The following is a 22,310-nucleotide window of genomic DNA, read 5'->3' as shown; positions in this document are numbered from 1 at the left end:
TTAATATTTCAGTGGAGTAAAGGAAATTATGGTAGCGTGAGAAAAGAGTTGGTCAAAGTAAATTGGAAGGAGATGCTGCTGGCAGGGATGACAGCAGAGCAGCAATGGTGTGAGTTCCGGGGGAAAAATAAGGAAGGTTCAGGACAGATGTATTCGAAAAATGAAGAAATACTCAAATGGTTAAATAGTACAACTGTGGCCGACAAGGGAAGTCAAAGCTAATGTAAAAGCAAAAGAAAAGGCATACAACAAAGCCAAAATTAGCGGGAAGATAGAGGATTGGGAAGCTGTTGAAAACCTACTGAACAGCTATTGAAAAATTATAGAGAGGAACTAAAAGAATCATTAGGAGGTAAAGATGAAATAAGAACACAAACTATCAAGGTGGATAGTAAAAGCTTTTTCATGTATGTAAAAAAAGAAACGAGAGATGAGAGTGGATATAGGACTGCTAGAAAATGAGGCAGGAGAAACAATAATGGGGCCAAGGAGATGGCAGATGAACTAAATGAGTATTTTGCATCAGTATTCACAGTGGAAGACACTTACAGTGTGCCAGATGTTGAAAGGTACAAGGGAAGAGAAGTGAGTGCAGTTACAATTACAAGGGAGAAGGTGCTCAAAAAGCTGAAAGACCTAAGGGTACATAAGTCATCCAGACTAGATGAACTGAATCCTAGAGTTTTAAAAGAGGTAGTTCTAGAGATTGATGAGGCATTAGTAATGATCTTCCAAAAATCATTGGATTCTGACATGGTGCCAGAGGACTGGAAAATTGCAAATGTCACTCCAGTGTTTAAGAAAGAGGAAGATAGCAGAAAGAAAATTATAGACCAGTTAGCCAAACCTTGGTGGTTGGGAAGATTTTGGAGTGAATTGTTAACGATGAGGTTATGGAGTACTTGGTGACACAGGACAAGGTAGGACACAGTCAGCATGGTTTCCTTCAGGGAAAATCCTGCCTGATGAACCTGTTGGAATTCTTTGAGGAGATTACAAGTAGGATAGATAAAGGGGATGCAGTGGATGTTATATATTTCGACTTTCAGAAGTCCTTTGACAAGGTGCCACACTTGAGGCTGCTTACCAAGTTAAGAGCCCGTTGTATTACTGTATAGGAAAGTTACTGCTATGGTTCAAACATTGGCTTATTGGTAGGACACAACGAGTGAGAATAAAAAAGGATCCTTTTCTGGTTGGCTGTCAGTGATAACTGGTGTTCCACATGGGTCGGGACCACATGTTGGGACCGCTTCTTCTTATGCTATATATCAATGATTTAGCTGATGGAATAGATGGCTTTGTTGCCATGTTTGCAGATGATACAAAGATTGGTGGAGGGACAGGTAGTGTTGAGGAAACAGGTAGGATGCAGAAGGACTTAGATTAGGAGAATAGGCAAGAAAGTGGCAAATGAAATACAATGTTGGAAAATGCGTGGTCATGCATTTGGTAGTAGAAATAAATGTGTAGACTATTTTCTAAACAGGGAGAAAATCCAAAAATTTGAGATGCAAAGGGACTTGGGAGTCCTTGTGTAGGACACCCTAAAGGTTACTTGCAGGTAGAGTCGGTGGTGATGAAGGCAAATGCAATGTTAGTATTCATTTCAAGAGATCTTGAATACAAGAGCAGGGATGTGATGCTGAGGCTTTATAAGGCACTGGTGAGGCCTCACCTTGAGTATTGTGAACAGTTTTGAGCTCTTTATTTAAGGAAAGATGTGCTGGCATCAGAGATTGTTCAGAGATGGTTCACAAGGATGATTCTGGGAATGAAAGGGTTATGATATGAGGAACATTTAATAGCTCTGGGTCTGTACTCGCTGGAATTTAGAAGGATGAGGGGGGATCTCATTGAAACCTTTCAAATGTTGAAAGACCTGGACAGAGTAAATGTGGAAGGGATGTTTCCTATGGTTAGGGAGATGATAGGGCACAGCCTCAGTCTAGAAGGGTATCCATTTAAAGCAGAGATGTGGAGAAATGTCTTCAGCCAGAGGGTGGTAAATTTGTGGAATTTATTACCACAGGCAGCTGTGGAGGCCAGGTCGTTGGGTGTATTTAAGGCAGAGATTGATAGGTTTTGATTGGATATGACATCAAAGATTATGGGGAGAAGGCTGGGGAGTGGGGAAAAAAGGATCTGCCATGATTGAATGGCAGAGCAGATTTGATGGGCCAAATGGCTAATTCTGCTCTTGTTTGTTATTGCCTTATAGATAGATTCTGCTATATGTGTGAGGTCATGCATATTATGAGGACTATTGAAGCTAGGGTATACCCAATTAATTGTAGAACCGTAAAAAGCATTGAGGAACAGGGGGATCTTGGTGGACATGTCTGATGATCTCTGAACATTTCAGAACACATAGATGTGGTGTTGAAGGAGGCAAGTGGAGTCATTGACCTCAACAGCCGGGGCATGGAAATGTAAAAGCAAGGAGGTAATGGTGCAACTGTATGAAACACTGATTACGCCACATTTGGGACCATTTACCCTAACGGCCATGGCATGGAATGTAAGAAAAGCAAAGTTATGGAGCAGCTTTCTAAAATGCTGGTTAGGCCACAGTTGGAGTATTGTGCAACCACATCTCCAGTTCTGTTCTGGTGAACACACCACAGGAAGATGTGATTTGTACTGGAGAGGTTACAGAGAGACAGGACTAAATCTGAGCACACGGAACAATGCCATTGGTTCAGAAAGGCATAAGGAACTATATGAATGTTGAGTCTGAGCATGATCAATGGCATCACTCACATCCAGCTACCTCTTGTCCACAGAGTTCTGAGTGTCCTTTGCTGATCTATTATCTGTTGCAATATTTAGAGATGTTCTCTGAGTCAGTGGGTGATGTAGTGGAGTTGTGCAGATCTAACTATATGTTGATTCAAATGGGAGATCCATCCAAGGTTGATTTCCTGGGCTCCTGATGCTGATCCTCTCTCTGCCAACACACTGTTTTGGTACTTTTCAGACCAAGTCCCGATATCCACATGGTTAAAAATGTTCTCATCTTCTTGTAATTTTTCTTTGCTGTTGTATCTCTGCTTTTGCTGATGTATGTTGGAGATACCCAGTAATTTACCTTTTTTCCTTCTGCAAAGGTACAATAATTTTAACAATTTGCTAAAACAAATTGTTGCAAATGAAGGAAGTCTTGACAAGTTTTCTCGTGGCTACGAATCTTTCGGTGTCAACCAACTACCTAATGGTGGAATTTATTGCAAGGAATGGATCCCAGGAGCAAAATCGGTGTCTCTTGTCGGAGAATTCAGTGAGTATTCACCTTTCATGTAAACTTGATATTACTTGATCAGCACATTATATATTCTTACTAGTGGTGAAAACTGAATGCAGGAGATCTGCAATGTAATCCAAAAAGCTACTGAATTCTCAGGTTTTCACCTTGTTAGTGTAAATGTTTATTTGATGACGGTTTCTGGGTCCAAATGTTTTAATGCTAATATTTGTTGTGAATAAAAGGCATTGTGTGATGTGACTGAATTTCCATCAACACATCACCCATAATCTAATGAAATATAGGAGGCGATTAAGGGCTGAAGGGCTTGTTTATGGTTTTAAAGCAAGTGAGTAATTATGGGTTGACTGGAAGTAGACTTACTGCTGTGATTTAGGTCACAGGATGTTATGAAGAAAAGCACTGAGCTATAGATACAATGGTGAGGTTTTGGAGAAGAAAAATGTTCAGGCATAATGAGACTATCAAACTTCAGTGTGTTATGATGTATAGTAATTCTGTATTTAATCATAGACCTGTTCATGATAGATTGGAGGTGTTTTGTTCTTTGAGCAGGAGATTATTAATGTTTCCAGCAAAACTGTTTACTTGATACCTTTCATCCAGTTTAATAGATACAGGGACAAAATTCAGATGTTTTCTTATTCATTGGCATGTTATGGAACATTAAAAGGGAATACTCTATGATTTAACTTTCACTAACAAAATCTTGCAGGTCTGTCCCCATTTGAACTTGCTGCAGGTCTTGTTCACTTGGATTTAGATACATATAGTGAAGTGTGACATTCACGTTAAAAACCAACACAACCACAAGTGTTGCCATATATTCCAGCGCCCCTTGTGTCCTCAAACCACAACAGCAACTGCCCTAATGATGGTGTTGGTAGTGATTACAGGGGGCTTTCCTCTGAATTTCTTGGCAGTCTCCTTCAGTGCCACCATCATTCAAAAGGCCCATGTTCCTGATCATTGAATTTGCATACTTCAGGCTCTCAGCGCTGAAATCCTCCCATAGATCTCTGGGCCTTTTTTCCTCTTCCTCCTTTCACAAACTCCTTCAAATAAGTCTTTAGTCATCTGTCCTAATATTTGAGACTGTCCTTCTGAAATGCCTTGAGAGATGTCCCTGTGTTTACGGAGTGTAACACTTACCCAAAAGGCTGGTATATGTCTAGGGGAAAAGGAGATCCAGCCACACACCAACCCACCTCCCGTACACGCAGGTGCTGTGAGAATCGAGTTTATGCCTCGCGCCGCCCACCGTATCAACTTCACACCAAATACCATTATGAAATACACTTTATAGAGTTTACTAACATTAACTAAAGAAGTATTAGGCAATACAATATATATATATATACAAGGAAAGAAAAAAACAAAAGGCGCCAACTTATCAAAGTTCAGTCAGTGTAGTGCACATCGTAGGAGCTCAATCAACGAATCATCCGACAGCCACGTCGTCGCACCTGGGACCACCCCGGTGGTCTTACAAGCAGTCCAGCGCCCGTCCACCTTCCTCGTCCGTCTTCCTCCCGACTCTCTTCACACTCTCAGCCCGCGCAACCCCTCCCCCAAGTTCCCAGCCTCACAAAACACAATAACATTCCCCATTGATTAACAAATGAATACAATTGCTATATCAGCCATTCTAAAGCGAAACAACGGCGAGAGAAACATTTATCAGACAAAGAAGCATTCCTACTCGTAACAAACCAAAGAAGCCATTTTGAGTAACATACACAGGACATTGTACATTCAGAAGCCATTTTGAGTAACATACACTGGACATTGTACAGGAGCTATGTAAATAATGACACGCACAACATTTTGTGTGTGTTGCTTGGATTTTCTCTTGTTTATGGAAATAATAAAAGGTTTACATGTTGTAGAATTCACTGCCAGACATGGTACTTGAGACAGATTAGACTAGAAAAGCAAAAGACTGCAGATGCTGTAAAACAGGAAAATGTTGGAAATGCAGGAGTAGGGTCTGGAGAGATGCCTGCAATTTGAAAGGTGAATAAAAAAAGTAAATTATTGAGGCAGATGGATTGGTTTGGTAGTTGAAGTGAGAGGATGCAGATTGTTGTGAGTGTATGCTCTGGTGACAATGTACATTGTGATATCTGCTGCTCACCAAATTCTCAGTCATTCTGCAGTCTGGCCTCTTCACCAAAGAAATGGACACTTGCTGAAGTTATTCTAATCCTTAGCTCCATGAATGGGTTTGATACGACTGACCAGTGCTAATTGTGTAATTATATTCATTACTGGTGCTGAGATGCTTACATTCATCTGGAAAAAGGCTAAATTTGAAGAAATGAGAAAGGATCTAAAAAGCATGGATTGGGACAGGTTGTTCTCTGGCAAGGATGTCATTGGTAAGTGGGAAGCCTTCAAAGGAGAAATTTTGAGAGTGCAGAGTTTGTATGTTCCTGTCAGGATTAAAGGCAAAGTGAATAAGAGTAAGGAACCTTGGTTCTCAAGGGTTATTGGAACTCTGATGAAGAAGAGAGAGATGTATGACATGTATAGGAAACAGGGAGCAAATGAGGTACTTGAGTATAAAAAGTGCAAACAAATACTTAAGAAAGAAATCAGGAGGGCTAAAAGAAGACATGAGGTAACTTTGGCAATCAAGGTGAAGGAATCCAAAGAGCTTCTACAGGTATATTAAGAGCAAAAGGATAGTAAGGGATAAAATTGGTCCTCTTGAAGATCAGAGTGGTCGGCTATGTATGGAACCAAAAGAAATGGGGGAGACTTAAATGGGTTTTTTGCATCTGTATTTACTAAGGAAACTGGCAAGGAATCTATGGAAATAAGGCAAACAAGTAGTGAGGTCATGGAACCTATACAGATTAAAAAGGAGGAGGTGCTTGCAATCTTGAGGCAAATCAGAGTTGATAAATCCCCAGGACCTGACAGGGTATTCCCTCGGACCTTGAAGGAGACTAGTGTTGAAATTGCAGGGGCCCTGGCAGATATATTTAAAACGTCGGTATCTACAGGTGAGGTGCTGGAGGATTGGAGGATAGCTCATGTAGTTCCGTTGTTTAAAAAAGGCTCTAAAAGTAATCCGGGAAATTATAGGCCAGTAAATTTGACGTTGGTAGTAGGTATATTATTGGAAGGAGTACTAAGAGATAGGATCTACAAGTATTTAGATAGACAGGGGCTTATTAGGGAGAGTCAACACGGCTTTGTGCATGGTAGGTCATGTTTAACAAATCTATTAGAGTTTTTCGAGGACATTACAAGGAAAGTGGATGAAGGGAAGGCAGTTGGATGTTGTCTACACGGACTTCACTAAGGCCTTTGACAAGGTCCTGCATGGGAGGTTAGTTAGGAAGATTCAGTTGCTAGGTATACATGGTGAGTTAGTAAATTGGATTAGACATTGGCTCAATGGGAGAAGTCAGAGAGTGGTAGTGGAGGATTGTTTCTCTGAATGGAGGCCTGTGACTAGTGGTGTGCCACAGGGATCAGTGCTGGGTCCATTGTATTTGTCATTTATATCAGTGATCTGGATGATAATGTGGTAAATTGGATCAGCAAATTTGCTGATGATACAAAGATTGGAGGTGTAGTGGACAGTGAGGAAGGTTTTCAAAGCTTGCAGAGGGATTTGGACCAACTGGAAAAATGGGCTGAAAAATGGCAGATAGAGTTTGATACAGACAAGTGTGCGGGATTGCACTTTGGAAGGAAAAACCAAGGTAGAACATACAAGGTAAATGGTAGGGCACTGAGGAGTGTAGCAGGACAGAGGGATCTGGGAATACAGATACAAAATTCCCTAAAAGTGGCGTCACAGGTAGATAGGGTAGTAAAGAGAGCTTTTGGTACATTGGCCTTTATATATCAAAGTATTAAGTATAAGAGTTGGAATGTTATGGTGAGGTTGTATAAGACATTGGTGAGGCTGAATTTGGAGTATTGTGTGCAGTTTGGTCACCGAATTACAGGAAGGACATTAATAAGGTTGAAAGAGTGCAGAGAAGGTTTATAAGGATGTTGCTGGGACTTGAGAAACTGAGTTACAGAGAAAGGTTGAATAGGTCAGGAGATTATTCCCTGGAGTGTAGAAGAATGAAGGGAGATTTGGTAGAGGTATATAAAATTATGATGGGTTTCGATAGAGTGAATGCAAGTAGGCTTTTTCCACTGAGGTTAGGGGAGAAAAAAAGCAGAGGACATGGGTTAAGGGTGAAGGGGGAAAAGTTTAAAGGGAACATTGGGGGGGGCGTCTTCACACAGAGAGTGGTGGGAATGTGGAATGAGCTTCCAGATGAAGTGGTAAATGCGGGCTCACTTTTAACATTTAAGAAAAACTTGGACAGGTATATGGATGAGAGGGGTTTGGAGGGATATGGTCCAGGTGCAGGTCAGTGGGACTAGGCAGAAAAATGGTTCGGCACAGTCAAGAAGGGCCAGAAGACCTGTTTCTGTGCTGTAATGTTCTATGGCTCTATAATATTGTAAATCTGTGTGCTTTATTTTAATTTGACTTAGAAACATAGAAACATCGAAAACCTACAGCATAATACAGGCCCTTCGGCCCACAAAGCTGTGCCAAACATGTCTTCATCTTAGAAATTACCTAGGGTTACCCATAGCCCTCTATTTTTCTAAGCTCCATATACCCATCCAGGAGTCTCTTAAAAGACTCTGTTGTATCCGCCTCCACCACTGTCGCTGGCAGCCCATTCCACCCACTCACCACTCTCTGTGTAAAAAATCTTACCCCTGACATCTCCTCTGTACCTGCTTCCAAGCACCTTGAATCTGTGCCCTTTTGTGTTAGCCATTTCAGCTCTGGGAAAAAGCCTCTGTCTATCCACATGATCAGTGCCTCTCATCATCTTGTACACCTCTATCAGGTCACCTCTCATCCTCTGTTGCTCCAAGGAGAAAAGGCTGAGTTCACTCAACCTATTCTCCTAAGGCATGCTCCCCAATCCAGGCAACATCCTTGTAAATCTCCTCTGCACCCTTGTCTATGGTTTCCACATCCTTCCTGTAGTGATAGATAGATAGATAGATACTTTATTCATCCCCATGGGGAAATTCAACTTTTTTTCCAATGTCCCATACACTTGTTGTAGCAAAACTAATTACATACAATACTTAACTCAGTAAAAAATATGATATGCATCTAAATCACTATCTCAAAAGGCATTAATAATAGCTTTTAAAAAGTTCTTAAGTCCTGGCGGTAGAATTGTAAAGCCTAATGGCATTGGGGAGTATTGACCTCTTCATCCTGTCTGAGGAGCATTGCATCGATAGTAACCTGTCGCTGAAACTGCTTCTCTGTCTCTGGATGGTGCTATGTAGAGGATGTTCAGAGTTATCCATAATTGACCGTAGCCTACTCAGCGCCCTTCGCTCAGCTACCGATGTTAAACTCTCCAGTACTTTGCCCACGACAGAGCCCGCCTTCCTTACCAGCTTATTAAGACGTGAGGCGTCCCTCTTCTTAATGCTTCCTCCCCAACACGCCACCACAAAGAAGAGGGCGCTCTCCACAACTGACCTATAGAACATCTTCAGCATCTCACTACAGACATTGAATGACGCCAACCTTCTTAGGAAGTACAGTCGACTCTGTGCCTTCCTGCACAAGGCATCTGTGTTGGCAGTCCAGTCTAGCTTCTCGTCTAACTGTACTCCCAGATACTTGTAGGTCTTAACCTGCTCCACACATTCTCCATTAATGATCACTGGCTCCATATGAGGCGACCAGAACTGAGCACAGTACTCCAAGTGGGGTCTGACTAGAGTCATATATAGCTGCAACATTACCTCTCGGCTGCTAATCTCAATCCCACGATTGATGAGGGCCAGTACTGTCCTCCACACTATCCACAACACCTCCAACCTTTGTGTCATCAGCAAATTTATTAACCCATCTCTCCACTTCTTCATCCAGGTCACTTATAAAAATCACGAAGAGTAAGGGTCCCAGAACAGATCCCTGAGGCACCCCACTGGTGACCGACCTCCATGCAGAATATGACCTGTCTACAACCACTCTTTGCCTAATGTGGGCAAGCCAGTTCTGGGTCCAGAAAGCAATGTCCCCTTGGATTCCATGCCTCTTTACTTTCTCAATAAGCCTTGCATGGGGTACCTTGTATCGTGTTGATCTTTGTTTAAGAATAGATCTATATTTGACTTGTATTGGATGATGGGTGCAATTATCTCACTCCAGTAAACAACTGTTACAGTAGTTATTTACTCCCCCCTCATTTCCAAACACTTGAATATTCTTCAGAGAAGCTGTTGGCTAGCTTCCCCCTCCACCCCTTAACCTCTCACCTTCCTGTACTCTGGCAGCCAAACTTGCTCATCTGCTGAAATAAGTTCCATTCAAACATCGTCAAGTTCTGCTAAATGAGCAGACAATTCTTGATGCAGTAATTCCCTCTGTCCTCGTACCATATTCATCATTATCTGGAATAGTCATTTCTTTCCGTTGACATTGCAACAAAGAAGGTAGTCATGGAGTACAACAGCACAGAAACAGGCCCTTTGGCCCATCAAGTCCATGCTGAACTATTCCATCGACTTGCATCTGGACCACAGCCCTGCATACTCCTCCCTTCCAGATCAAATGCTTAGAGCATTTATGGGGCTTGTAAAACCATTAAGTGCTTCACAATTGCTTCTCAGCCAGCCACTGAAAGGATAATAATGGAAGAGTGCAGGCAGATGTTGGATTTATGTATGCTTTCAGGCATAGCAGAGAGATGTGCAAGGGTGTTCGGAAAGATTTAAGGGAAGGGAGGCCAGGAGCTATTAATTGTGGGGTGTGGTGAATGTGTACAGGCAAGACCCAGCGGCTTGGTGAAAGTTGCTGAAATATGTGACTGTGATGACTTGAGAGACTAGTGGGAGGAAAAATGGCAAATTTTCAAAATGGAGACAATAATAGGGAGAAACTACAGAGGAGAGTTACATTCCAACCGAGAGGAATGCTATAATTGGTCAAGTGGGCTAGGGGACTGGACAAACAGAGGGAAGGAGATGTGGGACTGGTCTATTAGGGTTGGGTAGGCCCTGAGTGATCTGCTTGTCTCTTAGCCTGATGGTATGTGCTTTCAATTTTTTGTATCTTCAGACTGATAGGAGGGGTGAAAAAAGAAAATGTCCAGGGCGTTGAGGTCTTTCATTGTTTTGGTTGCTTTATTGAGGCAGCAAGAGTGTAGACAGTCCATAGAGAGGAGGCTGGATTTGTGTGATGTGCTGAGTGGGTCCACAACTCTCTATAGTTTCATGCAGTCATGGGCATAGCAGTTGCCATACCAACTGGATAAGATGCTTTCTATAGAGCATCAACAAAAGCTGCTGAAAGTCAAAGGGGACATGGCAAATTTCTTTAATCTCTTGAGGAAGTAGAAGTGACCTTTCTTTTCATGGCAAACAACATGGTTTGGACCAGGATAGGCAATAGTGGTGATGTTTTGACCTAGCACTTGAAGCTCTCAACCGTCTGGATTTCAGCACTGTTGTGCAATGCCCCCTTGCTGAATGAAATCCATGACTAGCTCCTTTGTTTTGTTGACATTGAGGGAAAGGTTGTTGTCATGACACTACGTCATCTGTCTGTACAACTGAGTGTGCGGTGGGTAGAGTAAGGGGCAGAGGACATACTCCAGTGTTGAGAATTATTGTGGTGGAGATTTTGCTGCTCCTTCTTACAGATTGCAATCTGTTGGTCAGGCATTTGAAAAGTCATTTGCAAGAGGTGCTGAGTCCCAGTATTTGAGTACATGTAGGTTACCATATACTATCCTGAAATTCACTTTCTTGCAGGCATTCACAGGAAAATAATGGTAAACAATAGAATTTATGAAAAACTGTACATAAAGATTGACAAACAACCAATGTGCAAAAGAAGGCAAATTGTACAAATAAAAAAGTAAATAATACTATGAATGTGATTTGTACAATACTTGATAGTGACTCTACTGGTAGGTTGTGAAATAGGTTCAGAGGTGAGGTCAGTGAACCAGTTTGGGAGCATGATGGTTGAAGGGTAATAACTGTTCCAGAAACTGGTGGTCTGGGACCCAAAGTTCCTCTAACTCCTGCCTGATGATGATAGTGAGAAGAGAGCATGGCTTTGGATGGTGGAGTCCTTGATCGTGCTACTTTCTTGTAGCAGAACTCTGTAAACACACTGAATGAGTACCGTAGATTCCGGATTTTAAGCCGCTACTTTTTTCCCACATTTTGAACAGCTTTGAACTCTGCGGCCTTTAATACGGAGCAGCTAATGCATGGTTTTTTTTCATGCCGCCAAAAACATTTTGCCTCGTAACAGTAGACCAATAAAATTGATGAGTAGTTCACAGAGGTCCAATGAAATTGTACGATAAATCAAGCGCACTTTCACAATTAAATTATTGTAAATCAGTCATTTGTACTCACCCTCATCAACATGGAAAACACTCGAAGAAAAGCATTGTGCTGCCTTTATGGCAGTTATTTAGTTTATAATATTTTCGCTTAGTAATTCATTTGTTAGTTAAAGTTAGAACTGTTTTAACTATATTTGTTTTCTGTACTACATCGCGGGATGCTATGACGTCACACCCGGTTTCGCCGCGTCTTGTGGGAAAAATGCCGGTTTGCGATAAACGGGAAGGCGGGGGGCGAGCGGCGGAGCGAAAACGCTGCTTTTAAGTTAAAGGCGATCAATAACTTTTCCTGGTAGGCTGCAGTATATATATTTTTTACCAGTCGTTAGGAGATATTGGAATGTTGTTCAGTAAAAAAGTATACGCAACGTATATTTAAAAGTAGCCGCGTTACAGGCACGGTTCGAAAAAAAGCATTTGCAATATGTATTTGTTTATGTTACCATATGGATTTAATTAAAAGTTAAAAAATCCTCACGTGTAATATCTTTCTGTGTAAATATCTCGTATTACAACGTGGGACACCTGTGGCCGAAAATCCGGTGCGGCCTAAAATCCGGTGCGGCCTGTACAAGTACAAAATTGATTTTCTTTCTAAAATTAGAGCCAGCGGCTTTTAATCAGGTGCGCTCTGTAGTCCAGAATCTACGGTAGTTTACTTGGAATTATAGCACTGAAGGTGGATCTGTAATAAACTATAATTTGACTGTGTAACTAATTGCAAAAGACTATTTTAGAAGGGGTGGTGATAGCTTGAAGATGGGCATGGACCATATAGAGAAAAGCAAATTGAGTGGCTTTATGTTGTAATGGATTTTGTGGATGAGATGAGCCCAAATGGGCTGGGGAATTTAGACTGGCAAGATACTGGATTGGTGTTAGATACTGATCAGTGCTGGAGCAAGAAACTGTGTTAGCAAGTGTCTCTTCCTACCTTCATAATTCTAAACCATAAGACCATAAGATATAGTACACAGAATAGTACAGCACATTACAGGCCCTTTGGACCACAATGTTGTGCTGACCCTCAAACCCTGCTTCACATATAACCCTCCACCTTAAATTCCTCCATATACCTGTCTAGTAGTCTCTTAAACTTCACTAGTGTGTCTGCCTCTACCACTGACTCAGGCAGTGCATTCCACGCACCAACCACTCTCTGAGTGAAAAACCTTCCTCTAATATCCCCCTTGAACTTCCCTCCCCTTAACTTAAAGCCATGTCCTCTTGTACTGAGCAGTGGTGCCCTGGGGAAGAGGTGCTGGCTGTCCACTCTGTCTGTTCCTCTTAATATCTTGTACACCTCTATCATGTCTCCTCTCATCCTCCTTCTCTCCAAAGAGTAAAGCCCTAACTCCCTTAATCTCTGACCATAATCCATACTCTCTAAACCAGGCAACATCCTGGTAAATATCCTCGGTACCCTTTTCAATGCTCCCATATCCTTCCTATAGTGAGGCGACCAGAACTGGACACAGTACTCCAAGTGTGGCCTAACTAGAGTTTTATAGAGCTGCATCATTACATCGCGTCTCTTAAACCCTATCCCTCGACTTATGAAAGCTAACACCCCATAAGCTTTCTTAACTACCCTATCTACCTGTGAGGCAACTTTCAGGGATCTGTGGACATGTACCCCCAGATCCCTCTGCTCCTCCACACTACCAAGTATCCTGCCATTTACTTTGTACTCTGCCTTGGAGTTTGTCCTTCCAAAGTGTACCACCTCACACTTCTCCGGGTTGAACTCCATCTGCCACCGCTCAGCCCACTTCTGCATCCTATCAATGTCTTTCTGCAATCTTCGACAATCCTCTACACTATCTACAACACCACCAACCATTGTGTCATCTGCAAACTTGCCAACCCACCCTTCTACCCCCACATCCAGGTCGTTAATAAAAATCACGAAAAGTAGAGGTCCCAGAACAGATCCTTGTGGGACACCACTAGTCACAACTCTCCAATCTGAATGTACTCCCTCCACCACAACCCTCTGCCTTCTGCAGGCAAGCCAATTCTGAATCCACCTGGCCAAACTTCCCTGGATCCCGTGCCTTCTGACTTCCTGAATAAGCCTACCATGTGGAACCTTGTCAAATGCCTTACTAAAATCCATGTAGATCACATCCACTGCACTACCCTCATCTATATGCCTGGTCACCTCCTCAAAGAACTCTATCAGGCTTGTTAGACACAATTTGCCCTTCACAAAGCCATGCTGACTGTCCCTGATCAGACCATGATTCTCTAAATGCCCATAGATCCTATCTCTAAGAATCTTTTCCAACAGCTTTCCCACCACAGACGTAAGGCTCACTGGTCTATAATTACCCAGACTATCCCTACTACCTTTTTTGAACAAGGGGACAACATTCGCCTCCCTCCAAGCCTCCGGTACCATTCCTGTGGACAACGAATACATAAGGATCCTAGCCAGAGGCTCAGCAATCTCTTCCCTCGCCTCGTGGAGCAGCCTGGGGAATATTCCATCAGGCCCCGGGGACTTATCCGTCCTAATGTATTTTAACAACTCCAACACCTCCTCTCCCTTAGTATCAACATGCTCCAGAACATCAACCTCACTCATATTAAGAACTTTTTAAAGCTATTATTAATGCTTTTTGAGATGGTGATTTAGATGCATATCATATTTTTTTTACTGAGTTAAGTATTGTATGTAATTAGTTTTGCTACAACAAGTGTATGGGACATTGGAAAAAAGTTGAATTTCCCCATGGGGATGAATAAAGTATCTATCTATCTATCTATTGTCCTCACCGTCATCAAGTTCCCTCTCATTGGTGAATACCGAAGAGAAGTATTCATCGAGGACCTTGCTCACTTCCACAGCCTCCAGGCACATCTTCCCACTTTTATCTCTAATCGGTCCTATCTTTACTCCTGTCATCCTTTTGTTCTTCACATAATTGAAGAATGCCTTGGGGTTTTCCTTTACCCTACTCGCCAAGGCCTTCTCATGCCCCCTTCTTGCTCTCCTCAGCCTCTTCTTAAGCTCCTTTCTTGCTACCCTATATTCCTCAATAGCCCCATCTGATCCTTGCTTCCTAAACCTCATGTATGCTGCCTTCTTCCACCTGACTAGATTTTCCACTACACTTGTCACCCATGGTTCCTTCATCCTACCATTCTTTATCTTCCTCACTGGGACAAATTTATCCCTAACATTCTGCAAAAGATCCTTAAACATCGACCACATGTCCATAGTACATTTCCCTGTGAAAACATCATCCCAATTCACACCCGCAAGTTCCAGCCTTATGGCCTCATAATTTGCCCTTCCCCAATTAAAAATTTTCCTGTCCTCTCTGATTCTGTCCTTTTCCATGATAATGCTAAAGGCCAGGGAGCGGTGATCACAGTCCCCCAGATGCTCACCCACTGACAGATCTGTGACCTGACTCGGTTCGTTACCTAATACTGGATCTAGTATGGCATTCCCCCTAGTTGGCTAGGGGAATATTGGAGCAGTAGGGCATTCGGCCCATCGAGTCTTCTCCACCATTCAATCATGGGCTGATCAATTCTTCTAGTCATCCCCACTCTCCTGCTTTCACCCCATACCTTTGTTTCCCTGGCTAATCAAGAACCTATCTATCTCTGCCTTAAATGCATGCTATTTGCTGCTGCTCATGGCAACAAATTCCACCGATTTACCACCCTCTGACTAAAGTAATTTCTCTGCATCTCAGTTCTAAATGGACGTCCTTCAATCCTGAAGTCGTGCTCTCTTGTCCTAGAATCCCCTACCATGGAAAATAACTTTGTCATATCTAATCTGTTCAGGCCTTTTAACATTCAGAATGTTTCTATGAGATACCCCTTCATCCTCCTGAACTCCAGGGAATACAGCCCAAGAGCTGCCAAATGTTCCTCATACAGTAACTCTTTAATTCCTGGAATAATTCTTGTGAATCTTCTCTGAACACTCTGCAATATCAGTATATCCTTTCTAAAATGAGGAGCCCAAAACTGCAAACAATACTCCATGTGGTCTCATGAGTGCCTTTATAGAGCCTCAACATCACATCCCTGCTCTTATATTCTATACCTCTGGAAATGAATGCCAACATTGCATTCGCCTTCTTCACAACCAACTCAACCTGGAGGTTAACCTTTAGGGTATCTTGCACAAGGACTCCCAAGTCCCTTTGCATCTCTGCATTTTGAATTCTCTCCCCATCTAAATACACCCTATCTTCGTTATATGCAAGGGATACGTTCCTTGCAGTCGACGCATAGTATAGAAACGCATTATGTGAATAATTATTTAAATGGAGAAAATAGAGCTGCGTCTAGAGGGCTTCCTAAATATGTTTTATCTGTAATTTATTCACATTTTCATACCAATACGACACAGAAGCAGTACCACAAGGCACATTCGTATTATATTTCATCAATTTAAGGTAATATTCAATGTAATAAATCATAGAAAGTTAACATACTAGAGTGTACAAAAAGTGGTGAGGGTTGTTTGCTTGGCAGCATTTTGTTTTTCAGCATAAATTTGCTTGTAGGGAAGAAGGGTTGAATGCAGGGAATGACTGAAATGCTGACTCCGTTCTAAACTTGAGCCTATGTCCATCGCCATTTGTGCCAAGCGTTCCCCAGCCTTAAAAAATTCTGTCAATTGCTTCACCGTAAGATCCTTCACCTGCAACTTCACACTTCCTTCTCCATCATTGTTATCACCTTCAGTCTGAGTTAAATGCAGAAGGACATCTACACTTATTTCTTCATCATGAGAATCCAGGAGTTCTACCATGTCAGCAGTCTCGAGATCTGAGAATCCTTCCCCACCAATTTTACGACCCAGGGCCACACAATCCTGGACAGCTGCAGTGAAGGCAGGAAATCCCTTGAAGGTGTGCCTCTGAACAAAGGCGACCATAAATTTCCAAAGCTTTCACATGAAGATGATGTGCACTGTGGTGTTTTATTCTTTGTTTCATGCTCATTGTACAACCTCAACATTTTCTCCATTTTTGTCATGATTGGGTGACGCACTTTGGTAACAATCTTTGAAGACACTTGTGATGGATCAATCACTGCACTTTTTATTTTCTCAGCATTTTTCTTTGTGTTCCCGATCGTGGACTCACCCAGACCGAAGTAGCATCCTAGAGCTGTGTTACCTTCACCTGACACGGCCCTGTTTATAATTTCCAACTTTTTTTCAAGTGTTAAAGCAGTTCTCTGCTGCTTGGCTGATGGCCCAGGACTTGATGTAGAATGCTCAGGAGGCGTGGTTAAATATTTCAAGCACAAAATCACTGCACCGTAGGTAATAACAACAAAAGGTTAAGAGCGCAAGATCACACATCTACATGCTGCCACTACCAATGCGAGACTGGCGGGAGTGGGACTGTGAGGCGTGCATGCGTGGCTTGCTTTGGCAGGAAAGCGGTGCGTCTCATCCCACACAATACTGGTCAGCCAGCAGTCTCGCAGACTCCACCAACATGCATGCATAACGGTGAGTTTTGGATGCATTTAAGGAGAAGTTGGTAGAAATAGGTTCGACGCACAACTGTGAAAACGGATATAACGGGGATAGGGTGTAATAGTTTTCCCGTTTATTTCTTCCACCAAAGTGCATGACCGTACACTTTACAACATTCTATTTCATTTGCCACTTCTTTGCCCATTCCCCTAAACTATCTAGATCTTTCTGCAGGCTCTCTGTTTCCTCAACACTACCCGCTCCTCCACCTATCTTTGTATCATTTAGCCACAAATCCATTAATACCGTAGTCTAAATCTTTGACATACATATTCTGTAGTCTAAATTATTAACATAAAAGTCAACCATTCCAGTCATTCCAGTAGTTGTGCTGCCGAGATGACGGTAGTTGAGCAGACTGTTCAGAGAAAACAGAGTTCAAGGGTTTTGTAAAGGAGTATATATCAGATGCTCCAAAACTAATGATATTGTGATTGCTGTTTCGTAAATCATCTCTCACTGAGACAAGACACACTCGTCTCACTTCATTTTCCACCCTTGATAGTCTCCTGTCTACTTCCTTGGGCTGGAAGTACAATTGATCAAAAAAGTCTTAAGTGCATTTTTCCTTGTGGTATTTATATTTTTTTCCAGTCAATTTCAGCAATGTGTTGCATTATCACCACTTAATTTCTTGCATCTTTTACTCGGAGTAATGAGCTCTTCAGGCTTGTGCAGGGAGTCGAAGAGGTTTTTAGAGTACCTGAATTGGTTAATTGTTTAAAGAGTGGCATTAATCATTTAGAGTTTCTTGTGTTTTTCTTGAGCAAATCGCTCTTTGTAATGTGATCTCCTGGTGCTCTCTGTTTAAACTTGTTAAGTTTATTTTGATAGGCTCAGGGATTCTGGTGTACTTGTATTATTTAAGAGGACACCCGATTAGCCCTATTCGCGGGGTCCTAGTTTTGAGAATGTTACATCTCACAGCATTACTCAGCTGAGCCAACAATGTTCTGTTGGAATTCTTGTGAACAAACTCTGATCACTGTCTCTACATCGGAGTCTGTCTTTCCTCTACATTTTCCAACTTTGCCAGTGCACATCATGACAGCTCACTTCCTGCAAATTCCTTTCTATCTTCTCCCCAATGTTTACTGGCCTGGACCCAGAAAGCGACTGCTTCTCCATTTCTCTTTAATTCTAAGCAGAAGGGTTCCACTTTTGTTGCTCACTGCACTTTCCCTTATTCATTGTTGTAAGGCCACCTTTGTATATTCAAGTAAGATACTGTGCCCATCCCTTCAGAGAACATAGAAATCTACAGCACATTACAGGCACTTCAGCCTACAATGTTGTGCTGACCATGTAACCTACTGTAGAAACAGCTCAGAATTTCCCTAATGCAGAGCCCTCTATTTTTCCAAGCTCCATGTACCTATCTAAGAGTCTCTTAAAAGACCCTATTGCATCTGCCTCTACCACCATCACCGGCAGTGCATTCCACACACACACAGCTCTGTGTGAAAAATCTTACCTCTGACGTCCCCGTTGTACCTACTTCCAAACATCTTAAAACTATGCCCCCTCGTGTTAGCCATTTCAGCTCTGGGAAAAAGGCTCTGGCTATCCAGAGTCAAAGCCTCTCATCATCTTGTATCCCTCTATCAGATCAGCTCTCATCCTCCATTGCTCAAAGGAGAAAAGGCCAAGTTCAGTCAACCTATTCTCATAAGGCATGCTCTCCAATCCAGGCAACATCTTTGTAAATCTCCTCTGCACTCTCTCTATAGTATCCACATCCTTCCTGTAATGAGGTGACCAGAACTGAACACAGTACTCCAAGTGGGGTCTGACCAAGGTCTTGTATAGCTGTAACATTACCTCATGGCTCTTGAACTCAATCCCACAGTTGATGAAGGCCAACACGCTGTACGCCTTCTTAACAACATTCTCAACCTGTGCAGCAGCTTTGAGTGTCCTATTGACATGGGCCCCAAGATCTCTCTGATCCTCCACACTGCCAAGAGTCTTACCATTAATATTATATTCTGTCTTCTAATTTGACCTACCAAAATGAACCGCTTCACACTTATCTGTGTTGAACTCCATCTGCCACTTCTCAGCCCAGTTCTGCATCCTATCAATGACCTGCTGTAACCTCTGCCAACCTTCCAGACTGCCAATAACGCCCCAACTTTTGTGTCATCAGCAAACTTACTAACCCATCTTTCTACTTCCCCATCCAGATCATTTATAAAAATCACAAAGAGGAGGGGTCCCAGAACAGATCCCTGCGGAACACCACTGGTGACTGACCTCCATGCAGAATATGAACCATCTAAAACCACCCATTGCCTTCTGTGGGCAAACCAATTCTGATCCACAAAGCAAGGTCTCCTTGGAGCCCATGTCTCCTCACTTGCATGGGGAACCTTATCAAATGCCTTATTGAAATCTATTTCCACTACATCCACTGCTCTTCCTTTATCAATGTGTTTTCTTACATCCTCAAGGAATTCAATCAGGTTCGTAAGGCACAACCTATCCTTGACAAAGCTATGCTGACTGTCCCTAATCAGATTATGTCTCTCCAAATGTTCATAAATCCTGCCTCTCGGGATCGTTTCCAACAACTTGCTCAACACTGAAGTAAGACTCAATGCTCTTTAATTTCTTGAGTTATCTTTATTCCCTTTCTTGAACAAGGGAATAATGTTCACAACCCTTCATCTGTTTAAGGTGAATCTGTTACTGCCGCAGCATCAGAATCCTACATGGTTGTTAGTGCCTGCTTCTCATTAACCTTATTTTCCCAACATTTGATATTTTACACACATATATACCAAGCCTGTCTTGCTTTACCTCACTGTTTTCTGCCCATCCGCATCCCATCCTCAGCTTGGATCCTACCTTAGAATCGAGCACTGCTTGCCTCTATGTAGCTTTCTGGCAGCATGGTTTATACTACTGCCTCTCTGACAGACTAACCTCAACATTTTCCTATTCATTCCTTTGATGTCCTTGACTCACCAGCTTTGCTGATGGATAGAATATTCCTTGATTCCTTTGTAAATGTGAACGTGTAATTTTACTCTGACAGAATGAGTTTCACAGTCTCCTCACAACTACTGGCTTTTGTGTTTGGTATCTCCTCTGGCCACCTGTACGAATGGAGATCTTGCTGTCATAAATTAGATGTGATTAAACCAAAGCCTCTGTCCGTTCTGCTCCTATATCTTAAGGTCTTATGAGCTCTGATCCTGTTGAAACCATACCAGAATCTACTGATTCTTGAAAGACCATTACTAATGTCTCCACATCTCTTCAGCCACCTATTTCTGAACCCTGGTGTGTACACCGTCTTGTCCAGGTGACTATCTATCTTCAGACCTTTCTGTTTCCAAGAACCTTCTCCTTAGTAATGACAGCTTCACACACTTCTGCATCCTGACACTCTCGAACTTCTGGCATACTGCTAGTGTCGTCCACAGTGAAGACTGATGCAAAATACTTATTTAGTTTATCCGCCATTTCCTTGTCTCCCAGTATTACCTCTCCAGCATCATTTTCCCATGGTTCAATATCTACTCATGCCTCTTTTTTTACACTTTATAAGTCTGAAGAAACCTTTGGTATTTTCTTTAATATTATTGGCTAGCTTACCTTTGTATTCCATCTTTTCTTTAATACTTTTTTAGTTGCCTTTTGTTGGTTTTTTAAAGCTTCCCAATTCTCTAATTTCTCACTAATTTTTGCCCAATTATATGCCCTCTCTTTGGCTTTTATGTTGGCTTTGACTTGTCAACCACGGCTATGTCATTGTGCTTTAGAATACTACCCTCTTCCTCTTGACTGGATGTTCCACATCTCTTGTCAACCATGATTCCTTCACCCTACCATTTTTTCCTGCCTCAATGGGACAAACCTGTCCTAAAGACCACACAAATGCTCTCTGATCAACCTCCACATCTCCATTGTGCATTCGATGAAGGATGTCAAAGCTTTGGAGAGGGTGAGAAGAGGTTTACCAGGATATTGCCTGGGTTAGAGGGTATGAGCTTTGATGAGAGGTTGGACAAACTTGTGTTGTTTTCTCTGGAGTGATGCAGGCTGGTGTGAGATTTTAAAGATTATGAGAGGCATAGGTAGAGTTGACAGGGAATATCTTTTTACAATGGTAGAAATGTTTAACACCAGAGGCCATGCATTTAAGGTGAGTGGGGAGATTTTAAAGGAGATGTGAGGGGCAAGTGTATCTTACACAGAGAGTGGTGGGTCACTGGAATGTGCTGTCTGGGGTGGTGGTAGAGGCATACTCATAGAGGACTTCTCAGAGACGTTTCGATAGGCACACGAATGTGAGGAAAGTAGAAGAGTATGGACATTTTGTAGGCAGAAGAGATTTGATTGGTTAACATTTTGATAACTTATGAGTGATGAATAGACCTGATGGACAATGGGGTACAGAGTTAACTGTTCCCCTCCTGAGAAACACGAACTATTACTGTTGCTATGCTGACCATGAGAAAGAAAGACGGAAAAACAAGTAAGAACATCGGCGACAGATAAGAGAGAGGGGGAAATTGCTGATTAACCGTATTGTGACTCCTTTTTGAATTATTTACTGTTTCGCTGCAAGGACAATAGTTTGCTCATAAACATTCCTCAGTGGATTGAAGGAGTGGCCTTATTTGATGGACACAGTCATTCAGGAGTGATGGATAGCTGAGTCCCCGTGAGTAGGGATAAAAGACAGGCCTGGAGAGACACCCTCCAGACACACCAGTGGACACTGATTGAGTGTTGGAACCCACAAGAAAGGTGGGGGCTTCGAAGACCGAACCAGGAGGTCGGTCATTAAGGCAATCAGTGTTAACGCAGGGCTGGTGGGGACTTGTGTGTGTGTCCACTCATGCCAGAGTGACAAGTCCACCACAGAAGAACAGTCTAGCAGAAGGACGGAGAGGTCATAACTGAATGACCACACCAATATGATGGATTAAGAAAGCAAAGGAAGGTTTGCCTGACTGTAGCTGTTATATCTCGCTCGCCCTCTCTCTCTCTCTCTCTCCAACGATTACAATACAACAACTATAACTACATCAGCACTCATGAACTGAACTGAACTTTATACTTTTCTATGACAATTTAT

The 22,310-nt window shown here is 42.3% G+C and overlaps 1 protein-coding gene across 2 annotated transcripts in view; it reads left to right on the top strand.

The window, feature by feature from the left end:
* LOC140727447 (1,4-alpha-glucan-branching enzyme-like) overlaps window positions 1–22,310 on the top strand; it is a 528,898-nt gene that overhangs the window by 87,419 nt on the left and 419,169 nt on the right. For both annotated transcript variants that reach the window (XM_073044749.1, XM_073044748.1), the window contains exon 2: window positions 3,111–3,280. In XM_073044749.1, the coding sequence (XP_072900850.1) occupies window positions 3,111–3,280 (170 nt within the window). The remainder of the gene's footprint in view (window positions 1–3,110; window positions 3,281–22,310) is intronic.

The sequence above is a fragment of the Hemitrygon akajei genome, chromosome 5 (assembly GCF_048418815.1).
Source record: "Hemitrygon akajei chromosome 5, sHemAka1.3, whole genome shotgun sequence".
Lineage (NCBI taxonomy): Eukaryota > Metazoa > Chordata > Chondrichthyes > Myliobatiformes > Dasyatidae > Hemitrygon > Hemitrygon akajei.
The sequence above is the reverse complement of the archived record's forward strand: the minus strand, read 5'-3'. Positions and strand labels throughout refer to the sequence as shown.